General features: G+C 38.1%; 2 protein-coding genes and 2 long non-coding RNA genes across 7 annotated transcripts; 3 read left to right on the top strand and 1 right to left on the bottom strand.

The window, feature by feature from the left end:
• Positions 1-423: 423 nt before the first annotated feature.
• LOC107268989 lies at positions 424-1340 on the top strand. Its single transcript, XR_001537961.2, has 3 exons — positions 424-551; positions 860-963; positions 1147-1340. It is a non-coding gene; the product is annotated as an uncharacterized LOC107268989 (long non-coding RNA).
• A 29-nt stretch (positions 1341-1369) lies between these two features.
• Positions 1370-8712, bottom strand: LOC107268988. Of its 2 annotated transcripts, none has more exons than XR_001537960.2 (3): positions 7000-8239; positions 2380-6556; positions 1370-2269 (listed from the first exon to the last, which is right to left on the bottom strand). It is a non-coding gene; the product is annotated as an uncharacterized LOC107268988 (long non-coding RNA). The 2 variants fall into 2 exon arrangements; XR_003060069.1 differs by lacking the exon at positions 1370-2269 and adding an exon at positions 8519-8712 and having other exon boundaries at positions 5931-6556; positions 7000-7182.
• Positions 8713-11999: 3287 nt separating this feature from the next.
• Positions 12000-16159, top strand: LOC107268983 (actin, cytoplasmic A3a). 2 transcript variants are annotated; one of them, XM_015742343.2, is made up of 2 exons: positions 12000-12162; positions 14535-16159. In XM_015742343.2, exon 2 carries the CDS (start codon positions 14557-14559, stop codon positions 15685-15687), a length of 1131 nt encoding a protein of 376 aa, XP_015597829.1. In that variant the 5' UTR covers positions 12000-12162; positions 14535-14556; the 3' UTR covers positions 15688-16159. The 2 variants fall into 2 exon arrangements, with proteins under 2 accessions (XP_015597829.1, XP_015597828.1); XM_015742342.2 differs by lacking the exon at positions 12000-12162 and adding an exon at positions 13329-13482.
• Positions 16160-17030: 871 nt separating this feature from the next.
• On the top strand, positions 17031-21136 carry LOC107268979 (transmembrane protein 104 homolog). 2 transcript variants are annotated; one of them, XM_015742327.2, is made up of 6 exons: positions 17031-17315; positions 17421-17542; positions 17619-17703; positions 17893-18267; positions 18457-18634; positions 18795-21136. In XM_015742327.2, exons 1-6 carry the CDS (start codon positions 17277-17279, stop codon positions 19514-19516), a joined length of 1521 nt encoding a protein of 506 aa, XP_015597813.1. In that variant the 5' UTR covers positions 17031-17276; the 3' UTR covers positions 19517-21136. The 2 variants fall into 2 exon arrangements, with proteins under 2 accessions (XP_015597813.1, XP_024942081.1); XM_025086313.1 differs by having other exon boundaries at positions 17619-17748.
• The last annotated feature ends 1106 nt before the right edge of the window (positions 21137-22242 follow it).

Genomic DNA, 22242 nt, shown 5'->3' with positions numbered 1-22242 from the left:
AAGTTTCTTCTTACGTATCCCGTTCGGCAAGAATGCACCTTATTGTAAAACTGACCAACACCGGTAACATTCTAATACGACCCACTGGATTCTTAAAATTACTTTTCTAATTACCACTATAAATGGCTCCCGGCTATTATTGGCATGACTACGTAGAAAGGCATTTATTACTTGTTAATTTGTAGTACAATAAAACGTTCAATAACCATTGAACATAAAAATTGGAAACGGCATGCCATTTGCGCGATATCTAAGTGTATAAGAATTCTAGTGTGTATCAAATGTTTTGTGTATGTTTTTTTTTCAAACTCAACAACCATGACTAACATGTCGATGAGAGAAGAATGACAGTCAATCGAGCACAAAAAGAGATAGACCGAAAAGCAAAGATAATGAGAAAGAGAGAGAGAAAAATAGAGAGAACGAAAAACCCGATAAAGACTCTCTTGCCCATTTATGGTATTCTTAGTGTATTATCGGCCAGCAAGACCAAGTGGCACGTCATTCTCATCGTCATCGACATTCTCCAGCTATAGATAAGAGAATCTCGGGTGAGAATCTATCATGTTTTTGGAACAACTGAATAATATAAACTTCTGTAGAGAATAGATAGATAAATAACTAATTGCACTTTGAATGAAAATACAGAAACTTAATTTCTCGATTCAGTAGTACTTGCCGTATGGATTAGTGAATTACTCTGAGTATGATTCATACATAAGATTCCTTATACTCATAGCAGTGATTTTATGGTATGCATAGTATATACATAGTGCATACATTTTAATAACTACATATAGTAAGTTCTAGTACACTCTAATGATTCAGCAGCCTCACTTCTTCTTCGATATGTTCCCAGTAAACTGACTCAAATACCAAGGAGCAGGAGGACTAATTTCTACGTTATACGATATCCATGAGTATCAGATGCGTGAAATGACTCATATCCACACACAACCATATGTGAGTTTTTTGATAGTACGTTTCGATTGCCGGCCGGAAGTTGGATATTTATTAAGAGTGTACGTTGAAATAATAGAAAATTTTCCAATGTTAATAGAAAGGATGAACTATTATTTATAATAGATCCACCAGTAGTAAAACCTTAAGAAATACGTTGTTTCATTCTCTTTTTTCGAATTCTAGGTAAACGAGAAATCATCTATACGAAGTCCGGCATTTTCTGTGAGTCATTAGTCGTTACCCCATAAGTCTCATAGCTCCAGCCTTACTCACGACCGGCCACCGGTAACAATATGATGACTTTACCTACATAGTATAGTATCCAGGTACATATAAACTATATGAATATATTTATATGAATGAATATATTTTTAAATACCAATGGTATACAATGTAATAAATCACATTTAAAGTTTATTTGTCGCATATGTTTCGTATAATGTATTGATCGGATACCAAAGTGTCCTCATTTATTCTCGTCATTCAATGATATCTTTGCAACAGTCTAGACATATCTTAAAAAATCGAAAAGTAAGTTCACTTCCATGTTCCATCCATTAGCAGATATAAAAAAAAATGTATTCTTTCTCCTATTCACGATCATTTACTAATTTCATCTTGTATATATAAACCATTAGATCCATTCAGTTTCTCGCTAAGAATTAACCTTAAGAATATTCGGACGATATGATATACTCTGACTAGCACATATAGTACATATATAGGAGCCATGACACGTATTCTTATATGGTAAGATTCTCACCACGTATCTTTATTTGGCTAGGCTATAGCTACTTGGGACTACCTTAATACGAATGCACTATAGATACAAACACGTATGTATAACCAAGGAGATTTAACATATCTAATCTGTACAAGTGGCCCCTTTAGAAAGGACACTTTAGAAATAATATTTTAAATGTTCTCTTTTACCTTAGTCTTTTAAATCCACCTCTGCACTCTTACTCTCTTTGAACTTGCTTTTAGAAATAGACGTATCTACACGTATCTTCATACATCAGCTGTGCATATGTAATTATCCTCCCCGCCTGATATAAGGGTATACACACACGGTGCGTAAAGGTTCTCGTACAAGAAGCATATAGATTTCAGGAAATATATGAGGACAAGTATTGAACGAAAACCGCATGATATAGCGAACAAACTGGAAATCCTTTATCTAGCGTAGGATACACGCATCCGCAAGATAAAGTCCGGTGTCCTGTTCTCGTGGTCGACACCAAAGATTACCAAGTGACTCTGGATACAAAATCAGTCCTCTTCCACTTCACAGTATCTGCAGTATCTATACCGGGTGAAAACCGCTTTGTAAAATTATACCCTGAAAGAACGGTTTTGTCAAATTACACCGGACAAAATCAAGACGTAGGGAAGAACAATCAAACATTTACTTACGTATGCGCGTTGCTTACAAGAAATCAAATATCAAAACGTTCGTATTTCTCTACCGAGACAAGACGTTGTCTCTACGTGGCAACCACGTTAAAATTTGCAGTTGGGAGACAGTGTACCTTACCTATGTATGTATACATATATATATATATATATATATATATCGTCGCGAGGATATCGTATTTCGTATACGTATGAAATATGCACGAGCGCAGGTAGACGTCCCTGTATATCCCTGATTGTGAGACTGTATACATCCATATCCCGCGTACATTCACGCCAGTGGCCTTGATTCGCACGCTGTGAAAAGATCTCTCGTTGCTAGTCACTGCCTCTTCTGTTGCCCGCCTGCCTGACTGGCTGACTACCGCGCTACCAAGTCAATTAAACCAAGCCACGAAGTCAATGACTTTGGCACAGCCAATTTCTCCAGCTATCAAAGACCGACAGACGCACCGATAGAAGGGCGCATCCATGAGCATGGTCGGGGCCATTTTGTATTCGTGACCTTGTTTAAAATCACCTCATTGTCAAAATCGATGGACGTACACTTTTCAAATTGTTTCCCTTTTTTTTGACGGGTCTTAGAAGAAATTGAAATTGATTCTATAGACACGTAAGCGATTTTGGTATTACTGGCCTTGTACCAACGATAACTAACGCCACGTGGTCAAGTAGTAGGATTAAGATAGTAGAAGTTTCGAATTTATCCACAACTGTTTATCTTATCAGGAATTGAATACTTATATGGAATACTTTCAGGTGTCAATTATTATTCGTTATTCATTGCTGTTATCATATTTAGGAATACAGATTACTGACGATTAAAAGAGGTTAGGTTTAATCGAAAAGTGTATCGGGAAATGATATTTCTCTTCTGTCTTATTTCAGGTTAGAAGCTTCCTCGACTTTGAGTCTCGTTATTTTTTCGACTTGCAGATACGCAGGTACTTGAACCCAACAGAAAATTGGGTCCTGTCCCAGCGACTGCGCTATAGCAGCCAATTTAAACTGGTATGGTTACATGTGCGCTAACAAGCGCATTGCGGGCTCCGCGAGCAATTAGTAATATGAATTCTATTAATTTGTTATGCGAAACCGTTTCGCGAATAACGGACGTGCAATAGTTCACGAGGAACCGTTGCTACGAAAGGTATTTGAATTTCGGAAATAAGCAGAAAAAAATAAGAAATTCCGGATTCTAACTCTATCGCTTCATCTGGCACGTGTACGGTAAAGACGAATAATGCTGCTGGACTTCGGTCGTGATTTCCTTTTGTAAAAATTTTCAAAATCATCTGATTCTCCTATATAATTTTATAGCGCAAGCCTATATAATCTGACCTAACCCAACTCGAACGAACCTAACCTTTAATCGGCCCCGTCTGAAATCTCACCCTTATGGTCTCTAATTTTTTCTCCCACTTTCTGAACCTATTGTGTGGGAGTACATATGTGTTGCAGTATATAGATATTCATCCATACACATAACACTGCACGAGTCACGATATACTACACGCGCTACAATCATTGGCCTGACTACTACTACTACTACTGCTACTAATATTATTATTACTACTACTCCTACTACTACAACTTTTCTGTTAATGGAATGGTTTTCTATGGGGGTTGGATCCCATGGAATATCTACTTTCCATGGCGTGAGTCATGGTGGGTCAACCCCCCCAGGTTGGGCGTGGTGCAGACTGCAGACGTCTCTCATCGATCCCCATGTAGATGTTCTATACATCTGTGCGTATATACAGATAGACATCATGAAAGTGCACTTTTTGGTTGCAATACTCTACTAAGGATTCACATGTGAATTTGACATTTTTTACATATGTAATTTATCTCTTGTCCGAATTTGTATATCTCAGCGAACTACACAAGTACATACGTTTCCAAGCCGACGTTAATAATTTATTTTTGTATCTAAGATCTTCAGGTATTAAGATTTCTAACAACTGATGATTGTTTGAATTACGCAAAACTATTAGATATGAGATTTATCATTTTGATTATCGTATTACAAGGAAGAAGTTATTTCGTTATCATTTTTATCGTCGAGATAATAAATTAGCGAATGTTCACATCGGTCATTTACGATGTATCCTATATGATACATATTTTAACGTTCCGTTTCCCCCAGACTCACTTTATCTCACGGACTTCGTTAGGAGAAAAAAAAAAGGTTGAAAGCTACGAAAAAAGGGGACAACCAGAAGCAAATCCAACACTTGATATCCGGGATTGGGCTAAAAGAAAAAGAAATAACGAAGAAGAGTGTGGCGCCCAAAGATCTTGGGAATGTCTCTTAAGCGACCGTGTGGCTTCTTTTAGAAAATATTGTCTATACGCGATTAATTATGCGATTTAAGGAAGCAGTCGTTTTACGAACGAGAGACAAACAACAGATGTTTCTATAAATATAATGGAGGTGCAACAGTATAGTGCAGGAAGGTACTGCGGACAGCTGGGTCAGTGTACGTTATTGGGATATCGTCTAACATAGTCCCTGGAGGATGACTCACGCGTGACAGGGATGTGTCAACCACATGGAAACTGGATACCACCCACAAGGTCTCTGGGAATAATTAAGAGTACCTATATCCAATCAATGAGAAATGGCTTGCAAGATGTAGCATGAAACCATAGTAAAAACACAGTAGAGCTACAATGATATTCAACAAGAAACGTGGATGTAAAAAATCATCATTCAAATTACGCGCAATTTTACTTTTGACAGATCAATTTCGACATGTTCAGATCTATTGCGTTTTACAGAATGAAATACTATATTTCTTATTTACGACTGCCGACGACGCGATTTTAACGGACTACAAATTAATACTATTTTTATAAAGTAGCGATGGCTCGAAGTAAAATAAATTAAAAAATTGCATCATGTGTTTCGACAAGTTTAAAACACTGATCGTATTTTGTAATACTCTTTGAAGTACAATATTATCTCAGCCTGTTGTCATCGAATTGGCAGTGCTCTGAATTCCTGTTAAGTGCGTCTCAGTTACCTTTTTAAATATCACAATTGATAATTTTAATGTCCTTTTAAATAAGAACGCAGTATCGAAATTTCATTATGCACCAGTGACCGCGTGACACAAAAAAATAAGACGATATGGTATCTGGATATACTGATGCAAAATCATTAAAAATAATTCTTTTTCTTTATCTTTCTGACAATCGTACCTGTTTGTAAGGGGCCATAATGTTGGCATGAATGAAAATACTTAATCGTATCCCTGCAATGGCGCAATACAGGCGCGCTGGCATCGCGAAGATCTTCGCGCAAGAAGCGAAGTTATTCCAACGTCGAAGTTGGTATAACGGGTCGACAGGTGGCCTGCCTGCTAAGAAGCAGGTTTTCTCATCTTAACCGCACTCTTCATTCTTACTCTTCGTTTATGTATTCTTGGGCATACACGTGCACGCGTGATATATAGGTATACGAGTATCAGGAATATATCTATACCTGAATACTATAGACAGGACTTGAAATTGTGAGTCGCAGTACAGGATTCTCAACAGGGTCATTTCTTCAAATAGTCATATTATTGGCATAGGATAACAAGGTCAGATGATATTCTTAGAGAGAAAAAAATAAGATGGCAAAGGTCAGCCAATTAGAATTTGGCGAGATGCCAGAAAGTGACAAATCTAACTGAAGAGGAGAAAAATAATTGTCTGAGTTTTATTCTTCTTTCTCTTCTTTTGGACAAAGAGAAAACTTAGGTTTTCTCTAAATTAATCTATATATTCCCACGTTCGAATTCTTATAACCATGTATAAGCGTGTTTCTCGTACTTTCTGACAATACGTAATTAAGAGATTTCATTAATTTAAATTGCTAATTTTCAATTATTCTCTCGTATCCGCCCTTTGCACATGGACGAGGTATGACAGGGCAAATCCGCAAGACGTAAAACTCTCATTTCACAAGGCTTCGGTTTCTCAGTACGATTCTTCGAATGACACTTCGAACTTGTAGAACGTGACCTCACTCTCGAGCGAACTTGAACTCTGAGGAATGTAGAACGTATAGGGTGCATAGCCATTTGAGAGTATTGCTGGAACAGCATAGGTGAGAGGTAATAAAACGAAATGAAAATCTCCCAAGAGAGATTGCATCTTCATTCGCTGAATATCCATGATGAAAGAACTGAAATTAAAAAAAAAATACTTGTAAGGATAAAAGTAAAAATACGTAATCACAGACCTTATACAAAAGACTAAAATCTGCGAAAAATGTATCATGACATCTACAGGAGCAACGCGCGAATTGCTAGTGAAATATTATAACTTATTGCATTCATATATTTATCGATATAGGGTTATTCAGGAGTATTGCGTTAAGTTAGCCGGTCTATTTGGTTACTATAGTAGAACTATCTTCGGGTCTATTTGTATCATGCTTCGGGTGGGTACGATACTGTTGAATAACCCTGTACATGAAGTTATAAGTATACGAGTACAGGATGTGTCAATTCCATAATCCTTGACTATAGATTCAATGAACATTTGTCTAGCATTGCCTGCGTTTTTTTAAATCATTGAATCCCTTAAATTTTTACGTCTTAGATTCTATATCCTTTACACGCTTACCTATATATCCAAGAGTGCCATTTCTTCCAAACCTGTCATGTTCTTCCCGTCTAGGCGTCTGCCCTCGAGACTGTTTCATTCTTCACCATTCACGTACGAGACACCATGCGACGTCTACGATATATCTATGTCGGCGCCATTGCGTCCCGAACGCCCTCGGTTGGCGTCGGTCGTCACCCGAAGCTACACGATCATCATTCAATAACTTTATACTTGCTCTTCCAGTTTGGAGTCGGAAGATTCCGCTGTCAACTGCTGCCAACAATGTATTAATCTTTTTCTTGCTATTCTCGCGCGGATTTATAAAGAATTTCTACCGGACAACATTTCAACTTCGAATAACTGTCAATATATCCCACAGCCATTGGTTAACGTACCAAATATTCTTGTAGCACACGAAACATTTGACTGAAAAATACGTACAGACTTACAAGCTTGGAATACGTAAGGAGAGGTTAGAATCCTGCGGCAAGGAAACCGTCATTAGCATTTTGCTGATTTGTATATTTATACTTAACGCAGGAAACCGATGTCTCCGCATAGCCTACTTTCTTCAATAAATAGAATCGCACTTGGCCCAATTGGTAAGAAATTAACTTTAACGTCAGCCCTAAGATCACTCATGCTTTATAAATATTCCGAACATATACATTACACGAATATTCGTATACTCTCCTATACATCGACCGGAAGTAAGGTTTCACAACCAAATAGTATTCCCATCGAATTGGTATCCGTTTGTAGGATTATCTAAAGGTCGATAAACTTTTGGCTTTTATGTATTTTTTCACACGTATCTAACTTTACGTATAACTGTTATAACTGTCCATACACTCGTATACGCTTCTACATGTACTCGACATTGAACTTGCCGAACCGGTCGTCGACATGGCTACCCATGGATTTAATCTTAATTCGTACAGAGTGTATACGATATTACGTAATATCCCATTAAAAAAAAGATACGATTGAAATGAATAATATTTTTTGTCTAACAAACAATAAGCACGTCCAATGCATTTAACACACGCGTCTCATATTGTCTAAAGGATAACGCGTATAATTCTTCTGACTTTTTCTTCGTGCCATTGAAAGTAGACGGAAGATCTGCATCGCGAATAAGATAAAACGACGTTAAACCAGAGTCGACTCCAGACGGAAATGCGTGTAGCCACAAAACTTGACACTGGACATGGAAAAAGCTTAGAGAGAAGTTAAGTACTGAATGGAATAATAAAAGGATTTGAATACCATACAAGAAAACAATATGGCGCCACGGTCCCCACCTGTCTTACAAGCAGACACACTTCTCTTGATAATTATTTTACTTGAATCATTGCGAACCGTGGAATGGCCATGTTCCGATTCCTCGAGGATAGTCCACCTATTCATTTACATACGTCGGTTAACGTATAAAGCGCTCTCTCGTGCTTACGTACTTGTACAAATGAAATGGTCATATATGTCTGAGAATCGAAGTCAAGAGCGTAAGCAACCGGTAAAATACGCGTAGACTTACTTATGTATCTGGTACCGGTTGTATACACTGGTTCTGGGTCACAACTGCTCGTGCAAGGTTGATCCTCGCTATCCAAGTACATACGTAGATATATGCATATACGAGCACATTAGGGGAAGGCTATGCGATGCCATTTTGGAACTATTATTCAACTGGTTCTAACTAGTGTATTTTTTACGTCCCATGTCGTCTGATGATCCATAAATATTGAGTAATAGTAAATATACGTTGTAGTGTAGTTTGTATAGACAAAATGTATCTAACTTGATTTTTGAATTCCATACTCATATAATATGCAGATATGTGCTATATGCTTCATTGGGATAATAATCATGCGACAGGATTGTTTTCAGGAAAAACCGGAAGTACTCCTGAGTACTCCCACGGAATTCAGGATCACTTCCAGGAACGGAACGTGGCCTCGAATGAAATCTGCATCGGATGAACCATTCTCTTCACCGCCCCTCTACCCCCCTCCCATCTCTATAATATCTCGCGTCCCCCTTCTTTGAACAATTCCAACGTACGAACGACTGTACTTTCATCGACGCGCGTATGATCTCACGCAGTGACGTATCCATCGAGGGGTGGGACCCTTGTAGAATTAATATCAACTCCAAGAATTGTCAGTTATTGATCATCCGTTCTGACGTAGAAAGTCATTCGGTTGTATTCATCGATGACTCCTGATGTAAAACATTTCCATACGTGAAGACCCGACCCATACGTTTGTCTCAGACAAAATATTCTTATCATTAACCGTCACTATTTCGTCATCGCATTAACATCATTCATCTTGGGTAATATCTAAATATAGTGAAGAGATACTGAGCTTGCGCGTACATATATATATATATTTCATAGATTTAGAAAGAAATCGAAACTGCGCTATATACTTGCACGTGCATAATTGTGTGATGAAGGATCGAGGTCGGTTTTCACAGGGTCGAAATGTAATTGCAACTAAATATGGTCGACATAAGATTATTAATAGCTGCGAGTAACACATGATAGATAGCGGCATGTGTGATAGGTGCCACTGGTACAACTACTACTACTGGTACTAGTAGTAGGTAAGAAGGTGGCCGTCCTCAAAACCCAATGGCCTGCACCCGCTACGACCTTGTCTTCCAAATAAGGACCCTGTCAAGGTCTCCGCGGCCTTGCGTAAGGCCCCGCTCGTGCCATTGGCATAATGATTAACCGATTATGTTCTATGAGTGTGCTAAGTCTTCGACAATACGAAACGTAGTGAGAATCAAATATAGATTTTCGAGACGTCGAATTAGTCATTGGTTGTTATTTTAAGTGAAAGTGATCGAGTGACTTACCGTCAATCTGTCCGCCCATCCGTCAATCTAACCTCATTTACAAACATTTACAAATTTATTAAATTTTCCCAAATCTCTAACCTATAAAAATTGCATGTATCCTGTGACCTCATGCAGATCGTTGTCATCGTCATTGTGAGGATGGGCGTGTCTCGGAGTAACGCGGTGGCGTTACAACTCCACGTGGTTCGGTTATACGCAAAGTCTGGCTCGGTCTCTGGGAACTCCAGTGAAATCAATACAGAATACCCGGCTAAGTTCAACGTACCTGAAGAGCGCTGGAAGTACTGTTTTAGATCTGGTGAATTAGCTGGGACGCGAAGATCTAAGCAATAAGGAAACAGAATAGGTATACTACGAAGTAGATATAATGTTAGATACTGGTAGGTAGTAGACGCGGTATACGTTGTACGATTATTTATTCAATAATGTTACTTGATGATTAAGGGCAACAAGTATCTTGAGTTCAAGGTTCAGCGTTGAGGCCATAGACACCAGGATACATCTCTGTCGATCTCTGTCATTTGTATCGAGCTTGGGTGTGCATCTATGTACGTAGTAGCTACTTCGTGCAGGATGGCACTGAACTTCCTATTTTTTGCCAAATCCACTAAGCCACGTGGTGGACGGATAAGTTGGCACTGACGCAGCAACTGCACGGATATTGATTCTTGGTGAGACGGTTCTGCACTTATGTCTGCCATGTATTGGGTGTTGAGTGTCTGTGTTTTACTAGACTTTAGGCTGTCGGATTCCCGCACACTAATGTATTCGGTCATAGATAGGAGTTTAGATGGATGTGGGAGAAAAAGGGAGACCCTACGTGACGTAGCGGTTAGCCCAGTGCACCAAGGCCTGCGCCCTTGAATCTATTTTTAGAGAGACTATGCTACGAGAGAGAATGGTTGAAAGAGAAAGACGAAGAAGGCTCCAGGAAATTCTCAAATGCATTAAAACAGACACCCTTGGGCACATCGCTCAGGATGCAGATAAGTCTGCTGTTTGTTGCTGTACCCTGTCGGTTGTATAGGATTTTATTTTTTTGGGTTATCTAAGACGCTTTCCCCGCAGCGGATTCTCAAGAGCAGGTACCTACTGACTGCCTCATTATCGTTGTAGAATGTTGGACAGATTACGTCAGGACAGCCACGTTACAATACCGTGTTCGATTGCCAGACATGACGGATAACCTCCAATATGAACTTAAGATATTTGTTAAAATTGTTATGCCGAATTTTCAACCTACATCAAGGAAGTCTTGTACCAAAATTTTAAGGAAAAGAAAGAATGAACTGTTGACTAAGTCTTTACAATTTTGCAAAATTGCCTACTCTGGTTAACTTTCTAGATAAAATTCTATTAGGCAACTCTTTTATCTTGTGTAAAATTCTATCTTCTTCTACCCAGGTACAGGAACTAGCCAAGACGCTTAGCAATGCGATGACTACGTATTGAGTTTCGTACGATATAAGCAGCGCCTTTATTCGTATAAGAAGGCACACAGGCACATTTATTTATGCGTGCATACGCGCAGACATTTAAGATAGACTTACACAACGAGGACACCGTTTAGTAAGTACGTATAGCTAGGTGTGCTAGTGTACGCTTCCAGGAGTCTTTATGCTTAGAGTATCGTACAGTTTGGAGCGGCATTTGGAGAATCTAGCCGGCAGCCGGCAGGCGGACCAATCAGATGTCAGCATTCGTTTTATGCCCATATATGGCAAGAGCTGTGAATCCGAGTGGTAGGGAGCGAGCCACTCTGGACGAGTCCATTCTGATGGATTCATCGGGGGTGTTCGGTAGACAGTCAACCACCCAGATCAGCCCACTGCTGTCTAGTCGCTCAGTTGACTACATTTCACATGGCCGATGCGATAGGAATAGCAAAATTCATCCTCAACAAAAACATCAAAGCAGACATGAAAATAAAAGATAGCCAATAGAATGTATTGTTTTCATACTCGTTTCTAGATCGTTAATCTGTGTAGAGATTTCTTTAACTGAAAGGAAAAAGGACAGTTTCATAAGACAAGCGTTTTCAATCGGCATCCGCCATTACGATTTCTCTCGTTCGCATCTGATCCCACACACCCATACTCACGTTCCTGCCAACCATACCTACGGACAGGCAGGTCCATTACGATCCGGCCTCGAGGATTTTGCTCACAGTCCTCGCAACCGTCTCTCTGACGTCTCCTAGACCTCACGAGTCTTTTGATCGTGTCACTGTTTCTCTACGCTAACGTCTCCAACCCTGGTCACTTTTTTGGGAACATAACCTCATTGTTCCTTTACTGTCGAGCACAAGAGGTGAGTGATCAAATATAATTATCTCGTAAAATTTTTCGTTCGAATTTTTTCATTCCGGTTTATTGTCAGAGCTTTTGGGATTTTCTTGCCCAGCATGGTGTGCCGCATGCGACGCCATCGTCTTTAAGCCGGCTTTGTGCGCGAGACCGCCATGATGTTTTAGCAGGGCGTTGCTCTCCCGTGGCATCCTTTTTTAAGAATAATTGTACTTGTAGTACGATATTAATATTGTCGGCTGTTTTACCCAGAGGCTTGGAAAGGATTCTGCTAAAGATCTGACAGGTTGTCGGATTCCTCTAGGTGGCTGTTTCTGACGTATACATATTTGAAGTAGCGTAAGGTGGTTGACGGCACGGCGTTTATTATTAGACGACCGTAACGTACGTAACGTCTGTAACGTTAGGCATGCAAGTTAAACTAAACTAACCTACCGGGATTAAAAGAAAAACGCGATTATAAAGTCTTCTTGATAATACTAAAATTTCATCTTATACCAAAGTATTAGTCATAAAAATTATCGTTATGAATTTCCATGTAGTAAAGCTTAAAAATATTCTTGGTGACGAATTTCAAATCTCGCACTACACTGCTTTTTAAAGCATCAGCAATATACCTTATTTTAGCATTCGATTGCAATAAAAATCATGACGTCGCACGTGATCGTACCAAAATAGGTTAGAATGTGCAGGGAAAAAAGCTAAAAAGAGACTTTGTGCGTGAACACGAGGTGTAGAACGTAAATTGGATTGACCGACTGGCACAGAATCAAAAATCATCCGAGCGGAAATGATTGTTATTTTCCTATTTGAATGATTAAAAAATGAAAAGAGGGAGAGAAAAAAGAGCCAATTGACATTACTCATCCATTAAAGGTGCGCTGCAGCATCGTACTACTCTCGCATAAAACGAGTGCGTAATATACTAAACGTCATTGGGAATCGGGAAATCGAGAAATCGGTAAGGCATTCGTACGTAATCGAGATCGTCCAGCCTCGGTCAATTTGGTTGATGCGTTCTCCCATCAGATGGCTCGTGGGGGAGTCGCAGGATGGTGACAGTAAGAAGGGTGGGGGCCCCCAACGGATGGTGGCAGAGCACTACCATATATGGTAAAGAAAGCCGGGATTGGCCGAGGGTGTCCTGCCCTTATTGGTTGAGAGTTTCTTGGTGGGGAGAGCAACAACGGCTCTGTTCATATAATACACTGTGAACCGGTCTCTCCAGTACATTCTGTGTTTGGTGCTAGATTGGCTCGACTGTGCGGCAGTCTGTAGTGAACCAAGCTCTTCCTAACTTGTACATATTTTTTTACACGAAAACGTAAGTTCCGCTCGCAAGTTTTCATCTGCTGTGTTTTAACGAACAGCGTCATATTTAAGTTTTTTTTCCCCTTTCAAACGATTTCTTCATTTGGCATTTTTTCTTATCCGCTACTATTCCATCCGTGAAGTCGCCGGGAAATTCACAAAACTTACCAGTGATACCTATTAGGCGATACCAGTGTGTGGGTTTTTCTCATATATACAGCAGCTCGCTACTTTGAATAGTTATACATACTACGAGCATGTAATTGGCAAGTGGGTGTGTTCACGATACTCTTGGGATACGTGGTTCCATATTTGGTGTGTTTCTGTGATCCTCTTCCCACGATTTGCCTTCACCAATCCTTCTAAATTTAGTGATCATACTTCGTTTAAAATCTTATCTTCTAAATGGAGGATAAGAAAGTGGCTGATCACTTAATTGTGTCAGAACAAAATCGTATAGGTCTGAAAAGTTCAGAACGTTACTGATTGCAATGTTAATTTTTTTCGAGTGCTGCTTTCTCTACGTTCAAGATATTCTCGTAAAAGATCTAAATCTTGGATGAAATTTAAATGTGCTACTTATACGATTCGCCGGGTATTGACCGTTCCGTGTACCTGCTTGGGCGGGGCAATATGTGCTTGATGTAATCCGCATCTATTTTGAATGTTTCATACAGTTTTCCAAATTTACCGACACAAATATTTCGTTTACGTTTTGCAGTTTTATAATTTGATGGTATTTTTTAAAAATTTCTTTGCGATGAGAGGATATACTGAGATATATGCCATAAGCACATAGTCTTGTCCAGAGCGTCGGCACTTCAACGGCCGCCATCTTGAAATACTTTTTGAATAACATGACGTGACACTGAATATACTCAACAGTAAAGCGGTGGTCGGCAAGGAATAACATTAGTAGCGTTTAATAAAACTGACTATTGCTATGTAAATAAACATTCTCATGGCGCAAATTATCGGTATATAGCTACCTTAAAAAAAGTATATAGTATATGTAAAGATGATATACTGATTGTACAATGCTTATATATATATTTTTCTTTCCAGTTAACTCCACAACAGACTAAACATGTGTGACGAAGAAGTTGCCGCACTCGTAGTTGACAATGGATCCGGTATGTGCAAGGCCGGTTTCGCCGGAGACGACGCACCTCGCGCCGTGTTCCCCTCCATCGTCGGCCGACCCCGTCATCAAGGTGTGATGGTCGGTATGGGACAGAAGGACTCGTACGTTGGTGATGAGGCTCAATCCAAAAGAGGAATCCTGACTCTGAAGTATCCCATTGAGCACGGCATCGTTACCAACTGGGATGATATGGAAAAGATCTGGCACCACACCTTCTACAATGAGCTTAGAGTTGCTCCTGAGGAACACCCTGTTCTCTTGACGGAGGCTCCTCTTAACCCCAAGGCTAATCGTGAGAAGATGACTCAAATCATGTTTGAAACCTTCAACACCCCGGCGATGTATGTAGCCATCCAGGCTGTACTGTCTCTCTATGCTTCTGGACGTACTACTGGTATAGTACTTGACTCTGGTGATGGTGTATCTCACACTGTACCCATCTATGAGGGATATGCTCTGCCCCATGCCATCCTTCGTTTGGATCTCGCTGGTCGTGACTTGACCGACTACCTCATGAAGATCCTGACTGAAAGAGGATACTCCTTCACCACCACGGCCGAACGTGAAATCGTCCGTGACATCAAAGAAAAGCTTTGCTACGTAGCTCTAGACTTTGAACAAGAAATGGCTACTGCAGCATCATCTTCTAGCCTTGAGAAGAGCTATGAACTTCCTGATGGTCAGGTTATCACCATTGGCAACGAAAGATTCCGTTGTCCTGAGGCTCTCTTCCAACCATCATTCTTGGGTATGGAAGCCAGCGGCATCCACGAAACCACCTACAACTCTATCATGAAGTGTGATGTCGACATCCGTAAGGATCTCTACGCTAACACTGTACTCTCCGGAGGTACCACCATGTACCCTGGCATCGCCGACAGGATGCAAAAGGAGATCACTGCCCTTGCACCATCCACCATGAAGATCAAGATCATCGCACCACCTGAGAGGAAATACTCCGTTTGGATCGGAGGATCTATCCTGGCCTCCCTTTCTACCTTCCAGCAGATGTGGATCTCCAAGCAGGAGTACGACGAGTCCGGTCCCTCCATCGTCCACAGGAAGTGCTTCTAAACACTTCACAAACGCAGAAAGAGTTTCTGCAGTGCGAGTTTCCTCTCATTCTCGTCATCCTCTTCCTCGATATCCTGGTTACAGCCATCACATTCCATCTTGTCAGATCAGAATTTGCACAGATCTGGCCCTATCACCAACATTCCTAATTTACTCTTATCATGCGAATTATTTTTGTGTCTCTTCCTATTTTGTACCGTTACCGATCGTAACCCTTTTTGAAAAACGTAAGGCAACAAACCCTGTCATCATCATCATTAATATTATTATTATTGATTTGTAATGTACGTCTATTGTCTTTCTTTTCATTACAAATTAATAATAACAATAACACGGTTTCGACCCCGCAAGCGTAGCCAAAGTATTATAATTTATTCCCATTGTATTGTGCAAGACCACTCACGTACACAACTTAAAGACTACTTTAGACTTATGGGATTATAAAATAAAAATCTTAAAAACATTGTATTGACTTATTCTGTTTTTTCTTGGCTTATACGTGCTATACATATAACCTATGATCCGTGAATTCTTACAGTTAATAAGTGTAGTACTCCATATTTCTATGGGAATTCGTAAATGGACCATTCTTATTCATTAATATATTATTTTGCAATCAGGTACAATCAATAAAAATTAATTAAATTTTCTATTTTCACGTTTGATTTATTATCTTTTATTTAATTTCAATCTATTTAGCGTGCCATTACTCGTCACTAGCTTATCTATCTTTCATTATCATTGTCATTCTATCGTAACCTAAGATTTAAACTAAAATGAGAACTGATACTATAATTATTCTAAGCATTAGGTTTATATTTTCGATCCAATAAAATTATTTTCAACAAACCTTTATAGATTTTCAATTCCTATTGGTTCATTTTTTAGATACATCTGAGACTCGACGCGGTACTGCTTTCTGCTGTGCGTGTCATTCACGGAATCCTATTACACTGCAGAATGTCGGGTCTTTTAAATTCTTGGAATGTTGATAAAATATGATTGCAAGAGTCCATTAGTCATTGAACACGGTGCAATATATGTAGAATTGTCTGATAGCATTATATTAATATATCTTTCGTCAGTGGCTAATAATCGCTATGGTCTGAAATGTTCTAGGTTTTTTCCTCCTGTATCAGGCAAAGATTATCAGGAGTGTATATTGAAAAGTATTCAACATTTAATATCTTAAATATATTCTTAGATCATTTTCTAATTACCATTTGGCTTAACGTTTTTTACGACAAAAATATTTTTGGATTGGTTTATTACTTCCATTTGAATAAAAATGAAACAGTACGATCAAATCATTACGGACCAGCTGATTACGGCCCTGAGTGCCATGGGTATTTTGCAATATTCCTGATAGAAGCAACATGGTTATCTTCGATTGACAAGGAGGAATATGTTTCAGATTTTATGTGATGTGACGTGTTAAGATGTAAACGTGTTACTATTTATTTTCGTGCCAGTAATGTATACATTCCTGAGATAAGAGGTATTGACAGTGAACTCTCTGACACGTGGAATATTACAGAGAAAGCGTTTAGTGTATTAAGAATTTTCTCAGTGCACACAACTTCATCAAGATGCCTGAACAGAATTCTGCGGATCAGTACTCTACCTGGGTATATATTAAAATATCAAACATATTATGCTCAACCTGTGTTTGGAGTGAGCTACTAGAATGTTATTAACTGTTTTAAATACTTTAATTACATTTTTTATTGCAGGTTGGGCTTATTTATGTTTTCAATCTTATCATTGGTACAGGAGCATTGACACTGCCTGCTGTGTTCAGTCGAGCAGGATGGGTCCTTGGATTAACAGTTATTTTAGTACTTGCTTTTATAAGGTATTTAGTATATAGTATAATCATATGTACATTGATAATGTTATCAGTGGTTGTAATAAATGTCATGTATTTGCAGTTTCGTCACAGTAACTTTTGTTATTGAAACTATGGCCTCAGCGAATGCTATAATTACTTGGCGACGAATTCAGCAACGTAAACGTGTAGGTTTTTTACAAGACTCATCATCCCATGATTCTGATATAGAGGTCTTTAAACTTTCACCTGAATATTTGTACAATTAGGCTGAAGTGAGCTCATTAACAATGGGATGTCAAGTTGACTGCTTTTATTTGAGTTGCACTATAAAGTTCCTAGTGCTATTATATATATATTTTATGTTTAAATTACAGACACTTCAGAATCTTGGAGAGTCTGGAACATCAAATTCTGATTCTGAAGATACTCCTCTCGTTGTTAACCTGCCAACAAGCCCCGATCGATTGAATATGACATACCGATACTATCTTATACATGACAAAATAGAGATGGGCGAGATGGCATCAATATTTTTCAACAAATTAGGAATCAGTCTTTTCTACTTGTGCTTTGCTGTTTATTTATATGGTGATTTGAGCATCTATGCTACTGCTGTTGCTAAATCTTTAGGTGATGTTGCATGTACATACCAACCGAAAAATCTTACTTGCAATGATACTATTCCTGATACTGAGCTGTGCTGGGATGGTTCTGAAATGACTCGTTTGGATGCTTATAGAATGTTCTTGGTAAGTAGTATTCTTTTTTTATTATTATCAATCCAAAAAAGTGTTTGTAAAAAGTACAGGTAATGGGTACATATATTTCATTTCTTATACAATATTCAAATGCTATCTGTTGCATATTTATCTACATGGATATCTGCATGGATATCTACACATTTGAAGGAAATTAATTACTTTGTTCATTTTTTACAGACGATGTTCATAATGTTCTTGGGGCCTTTTGTATTTTTCAATATACAAAAAACAAAGTATTTGCAACTTTTAACTTCCCCAATGCGATGGCTGGCATTTACGATTATGATAGTATATGCCGCAAGAAAATTAATTGTAGATGGACCGCAGGGCAACCCTCCGACCGCTAACATATCGGGTTAGTATAAATTTAATCATCAGTAGTTAGGACATGAAGGATATATTTGCATATATACAGGCGCATAGACACGCTCCATTAATCACAACTTTGTGCTCAGATGCGTTTGTTATATATGTATATATATCGCTAAATTTGCCTAACAGCGTGTTTCTTTTAGGAGTTCCTGGTCTTTTTGGAGCCTGCGTTTACTCTTTCATGTGCCACCATTCCCTGCCCGCTCTGGTAGCGCCGATATCCAATAAATCCACTATCAACAGATCACTTGCCTTCGATTACGCGCTGATAGCCATCTTCTATCTTCTACTGGCTCTGACTGGAGCCTTCGCGTTTGAGCACCTGGACGATCTCTATACTCTGGACTTCGGTCCAAGAGGCTCCGCTGACTGTTCCAAGAGCACAAATCTGCCAATGCTGATTGTTGAATACTTCCTAGCATTGTTCCCAGTGTTCACCCTTAGTACAAGCTTCCCGATCATTGCAATTACTCTGAGGAATAACCTGCAGTCGCTATTCCTTTTTGAAGATGCCAACTACAATATCTGCTTCTGTAAACTCATTTTTCCTGTTCTGGCTATACTACCGCCGTACCTCATCGCTATGGCAACTAAGGATCTGTCCATCCTCGTAGGGATTACGGGGTCCTATGCTGGTGCTGGGATCCAGTACCTGATACCAACATTCTTGGTATACAACGCAAGACGCAAAACAAATAAAGTCATCGGCATGGGAGTGGTGAATAAGTTTGCAAGTCCATTTCGTAGCAACTTTTGGATTTGGTTCGTTCTCCTTTGGGCTGTTACTTGTATGATTTTAGTATCAGTGAATCTTATGAAAGTGCAATTTTCCCTCAATTTCACTGAGCTAAACAGTGTTGAATAGTACATAAGAACAACATTCCACGAGGACAATACTGCTACAGGGAGCATTTTGAAGATTGATCTGATTGCAGGAAGATTCATTATATCCTGAAATATATATTCTCGCTCGATTCTTCTTCGAGATAGACGTTGACAATACTACGACACTGGTCAGGATCCGTATCGTACAAGCCAAATTACATAGCTTGAAAGTGATATACTATTTTTAGCTATTTTATACATTTGGTTTTAAAAATTGAGATATAATTTTATTTGTTTTATGTGAACGAAAATAAGACATGATCTTATTATAGTGTGAATGTATATTTTCAACTTGAAGTATTTTTTTTACTTATTTTATTTTGCTCTAAGAGCATGTGTTAATGAACTTTAAATTAGGAATCAGTATAATGATTTTCGTATTTCTTTGATCTATGATATTTCAGAAGATATATTCTGTAAAAAAATTTGGCATAGTTTAGTATTTAATGAGGTATTAGTGTGTTTAATTTCTTCTTTTTATGAGGATTTTTATCGTAAATGTAATACATTTCAAAGAGAACCCCAAATGATTCTGAATTGATTAGAAACTATACACTTATCAACTAATTATCGTATTTGTTTTCTGTTATTTTTAAAAGTATATTGCTTTTACTACATTTAGCACGATGATCATAGTCATCGTCGTAAATTTTTTTCCCAGTTAAATAAAATTTATAAATTGATTATATGAGATAAGAATGCGATCGGGCTTTTGTATGTTGTCATTCTTCATCAAATCTATGTATATTTTGTCCACGAGTAACATAGTTTTTGAAGGGGCCATCCTTGCCACAGAATGTTTTACTCATGGAACGACTGTATTTGATAAAATCATCAGGTGGTTACAAGTAATTAATTTTTGTGTTCTAAGTGTAATTTCTGGCAAAGAATCTTAACTGCAAACTTTAGATAAATTACATTAAATTCATACTAGAGGTGCGTTTCACTTAACGTCCGCAACACTCCCAACATCGTTGTGTCTTTAAGTATTAAATGTATTCGATAGAGAAACAACGATGTTGCGGGCGATAAGTGGAACGTGTTCTGGGTAGCAGCAGTTCAAAAATTCAGTTGGAATATAACACTATCTTTGTAGTAAACATAAAGATGTGCTACGTGCTGTCCAAATTTTTCAAAACGTACTTGATATCTCGAAAAAAAAAATCATAAGTGTCTACGTGCATAGACTGACAAAAGGTGCTATCTTAAAAACGTACGTATGATCATTATAAAGATAATTTTAGTATAATAGCTGTTACGTGGTCTATGCTACTATTGTGTGTATAAATATATTTTTACAAAAATGAGAGCATCACGAAGATGAGAGAAAGAAGAAGATACTGCCAAAGAAAGTAAAACAAGCGTATGAAGTAAAGATTGTTATAAAACATTGTGCAGTAGTTTTATCTTAAGTAAACTGTAATTTTTCGTAGCGTGTCTTTATATGTATGTAGAAAAAGTACGATGACAATAGTACTCTGAATTCCATGTACAAGCATATGTGTCACTGACACGTGTGCTACTACTCAATGTTATACACATTGTGTATACATAATGTTGAATATTAATAAAAATATACACATGTATATTTTTCAAGTAACGGAATGGTTACCAATTGCATTAACAATACGTAATCCCTTTTTCGTATAATCTTTATTTTCATAGATGTACATTTCGTATCGATAGACTTGAGGCGTGGCATGACTTAACACGAATAGACTTTTCTTTAATACTCCAACGAATTTAAAACAGAATCGTTATTCCATTATCACAAAGTGCAAAATGAGGTAGGCACGTGTAATGTTCTGATGTAACGTTACATACGGCCATTTCTTTTGCACCGTGTGCAAAGGTGACTACTGCTTCTCCTTAAGATAGCATAAGCGAGAGGTAAGCTTTGATCGACAATTTTTAGGAGATTATATTTATTTTAAATATATATATTTACGTTTGTTTGTATATCGGAAAATTTTAACGTTGCTTTGACTAAGAAATTATTCGGTCAATTAGAAAAAAAAAGAATTTATTAATTAATTGTAGTATTTAGTGTCGTAATAGTGAAATTGAATAGAGTTATGTTAGTAAAGACAGGTGAGAAATAGATAAACAATTTAATGGAAACAAGGAAAATCTCACATAACTTTTATACCTACTTTTTCTTGTGTCTGCTTTGTTTCGCATTAACGAGTTCACTTATTCCCAAGTTATTATTACGTGCGATTATCAGTAATTGACCGAAAGAAATAGTTTTTCTTGTTCCTACAATGTAAAATTTATTGTTTGATAAAATCTGATATTTTTCATTTTAGATTTTGCAATTAGGAATTCTTTGCCGCTCATACCTAGTACTCAACTTGGAAATTGGCACTAAAATAATGCAAGTGAAATAGTGGTTGATGTAGTAAATGTATAAATGAATCATGATGTATTTGTATTTTTATGTGATCTCGTGATTTGTGTATATGTATGCAATTTCTAAGTGATCAGATTTCCTGTTAAGGATATTGTATTTCTTTTTAATTTCTTTCTCTTTTTGTCTTTACTCTTTTCGCAGCATTCTGTTATCCCTAGCTCTGAGAGGCTTGGGGTACACTTTGAATACCATCTCTGAACCGAGCATATCAGTCTTATCTTGTACTAAAGGTATTTATTATTATTCTAGCTTCTAACGTTGGAAGCGTTTTTGGGCCTGGCTCCCCCGCTTTC

This window comes from Cephus cinctus, unplaced genomic scaffold, assembly GCF_000341935.2.
Source record: "Cephus cinctus unplaced genomic scaffold, Ccin1 Ccin1_scaffold0597, whole genome shotgun sequence".
In the NCBI taxonomy this organism is placed as follows: domain Eukaryota; kingdom Metazoa; phylum Arthropoda; class Insecta; order Hymenoptera; family Cephidae; genus Cephus; species Cephus cinctus.
This window is presented reverse-complemented; position numbering and strand designations above follow the sequence as displayed.

Bases quoted from the DNA above. Each gene is read 5' to 3' on its own strand.
- LOC107268983 (XM_015742343.2), top strand. From the start codon at position 14,557: ATGTGTGACGAAGAAGTTGCCGCACTCGTAGTTGACAATGGATCCGGT.
- LOC107268979 (XM_025086313.1), top strand. From the start codon at position 17,277: ATGCCTGAACAGAATTCTGCGGATCAGTACTCTACCTGG. The intron at 17,316-17,420 runs GTATATATTAAA...TTTTTATTGCAG, and splicing joins CGGATCAGTACTCTACCTGG to GTTGGGCTTATTTATGTTTT. The intron at 18,268-18,456 runs GTAAGTAGTATT...CATTTTTTACAG, and splicing joins ATGCTTATAGAATGTTCTTG to ACGATGTTCATAATGTTCTT.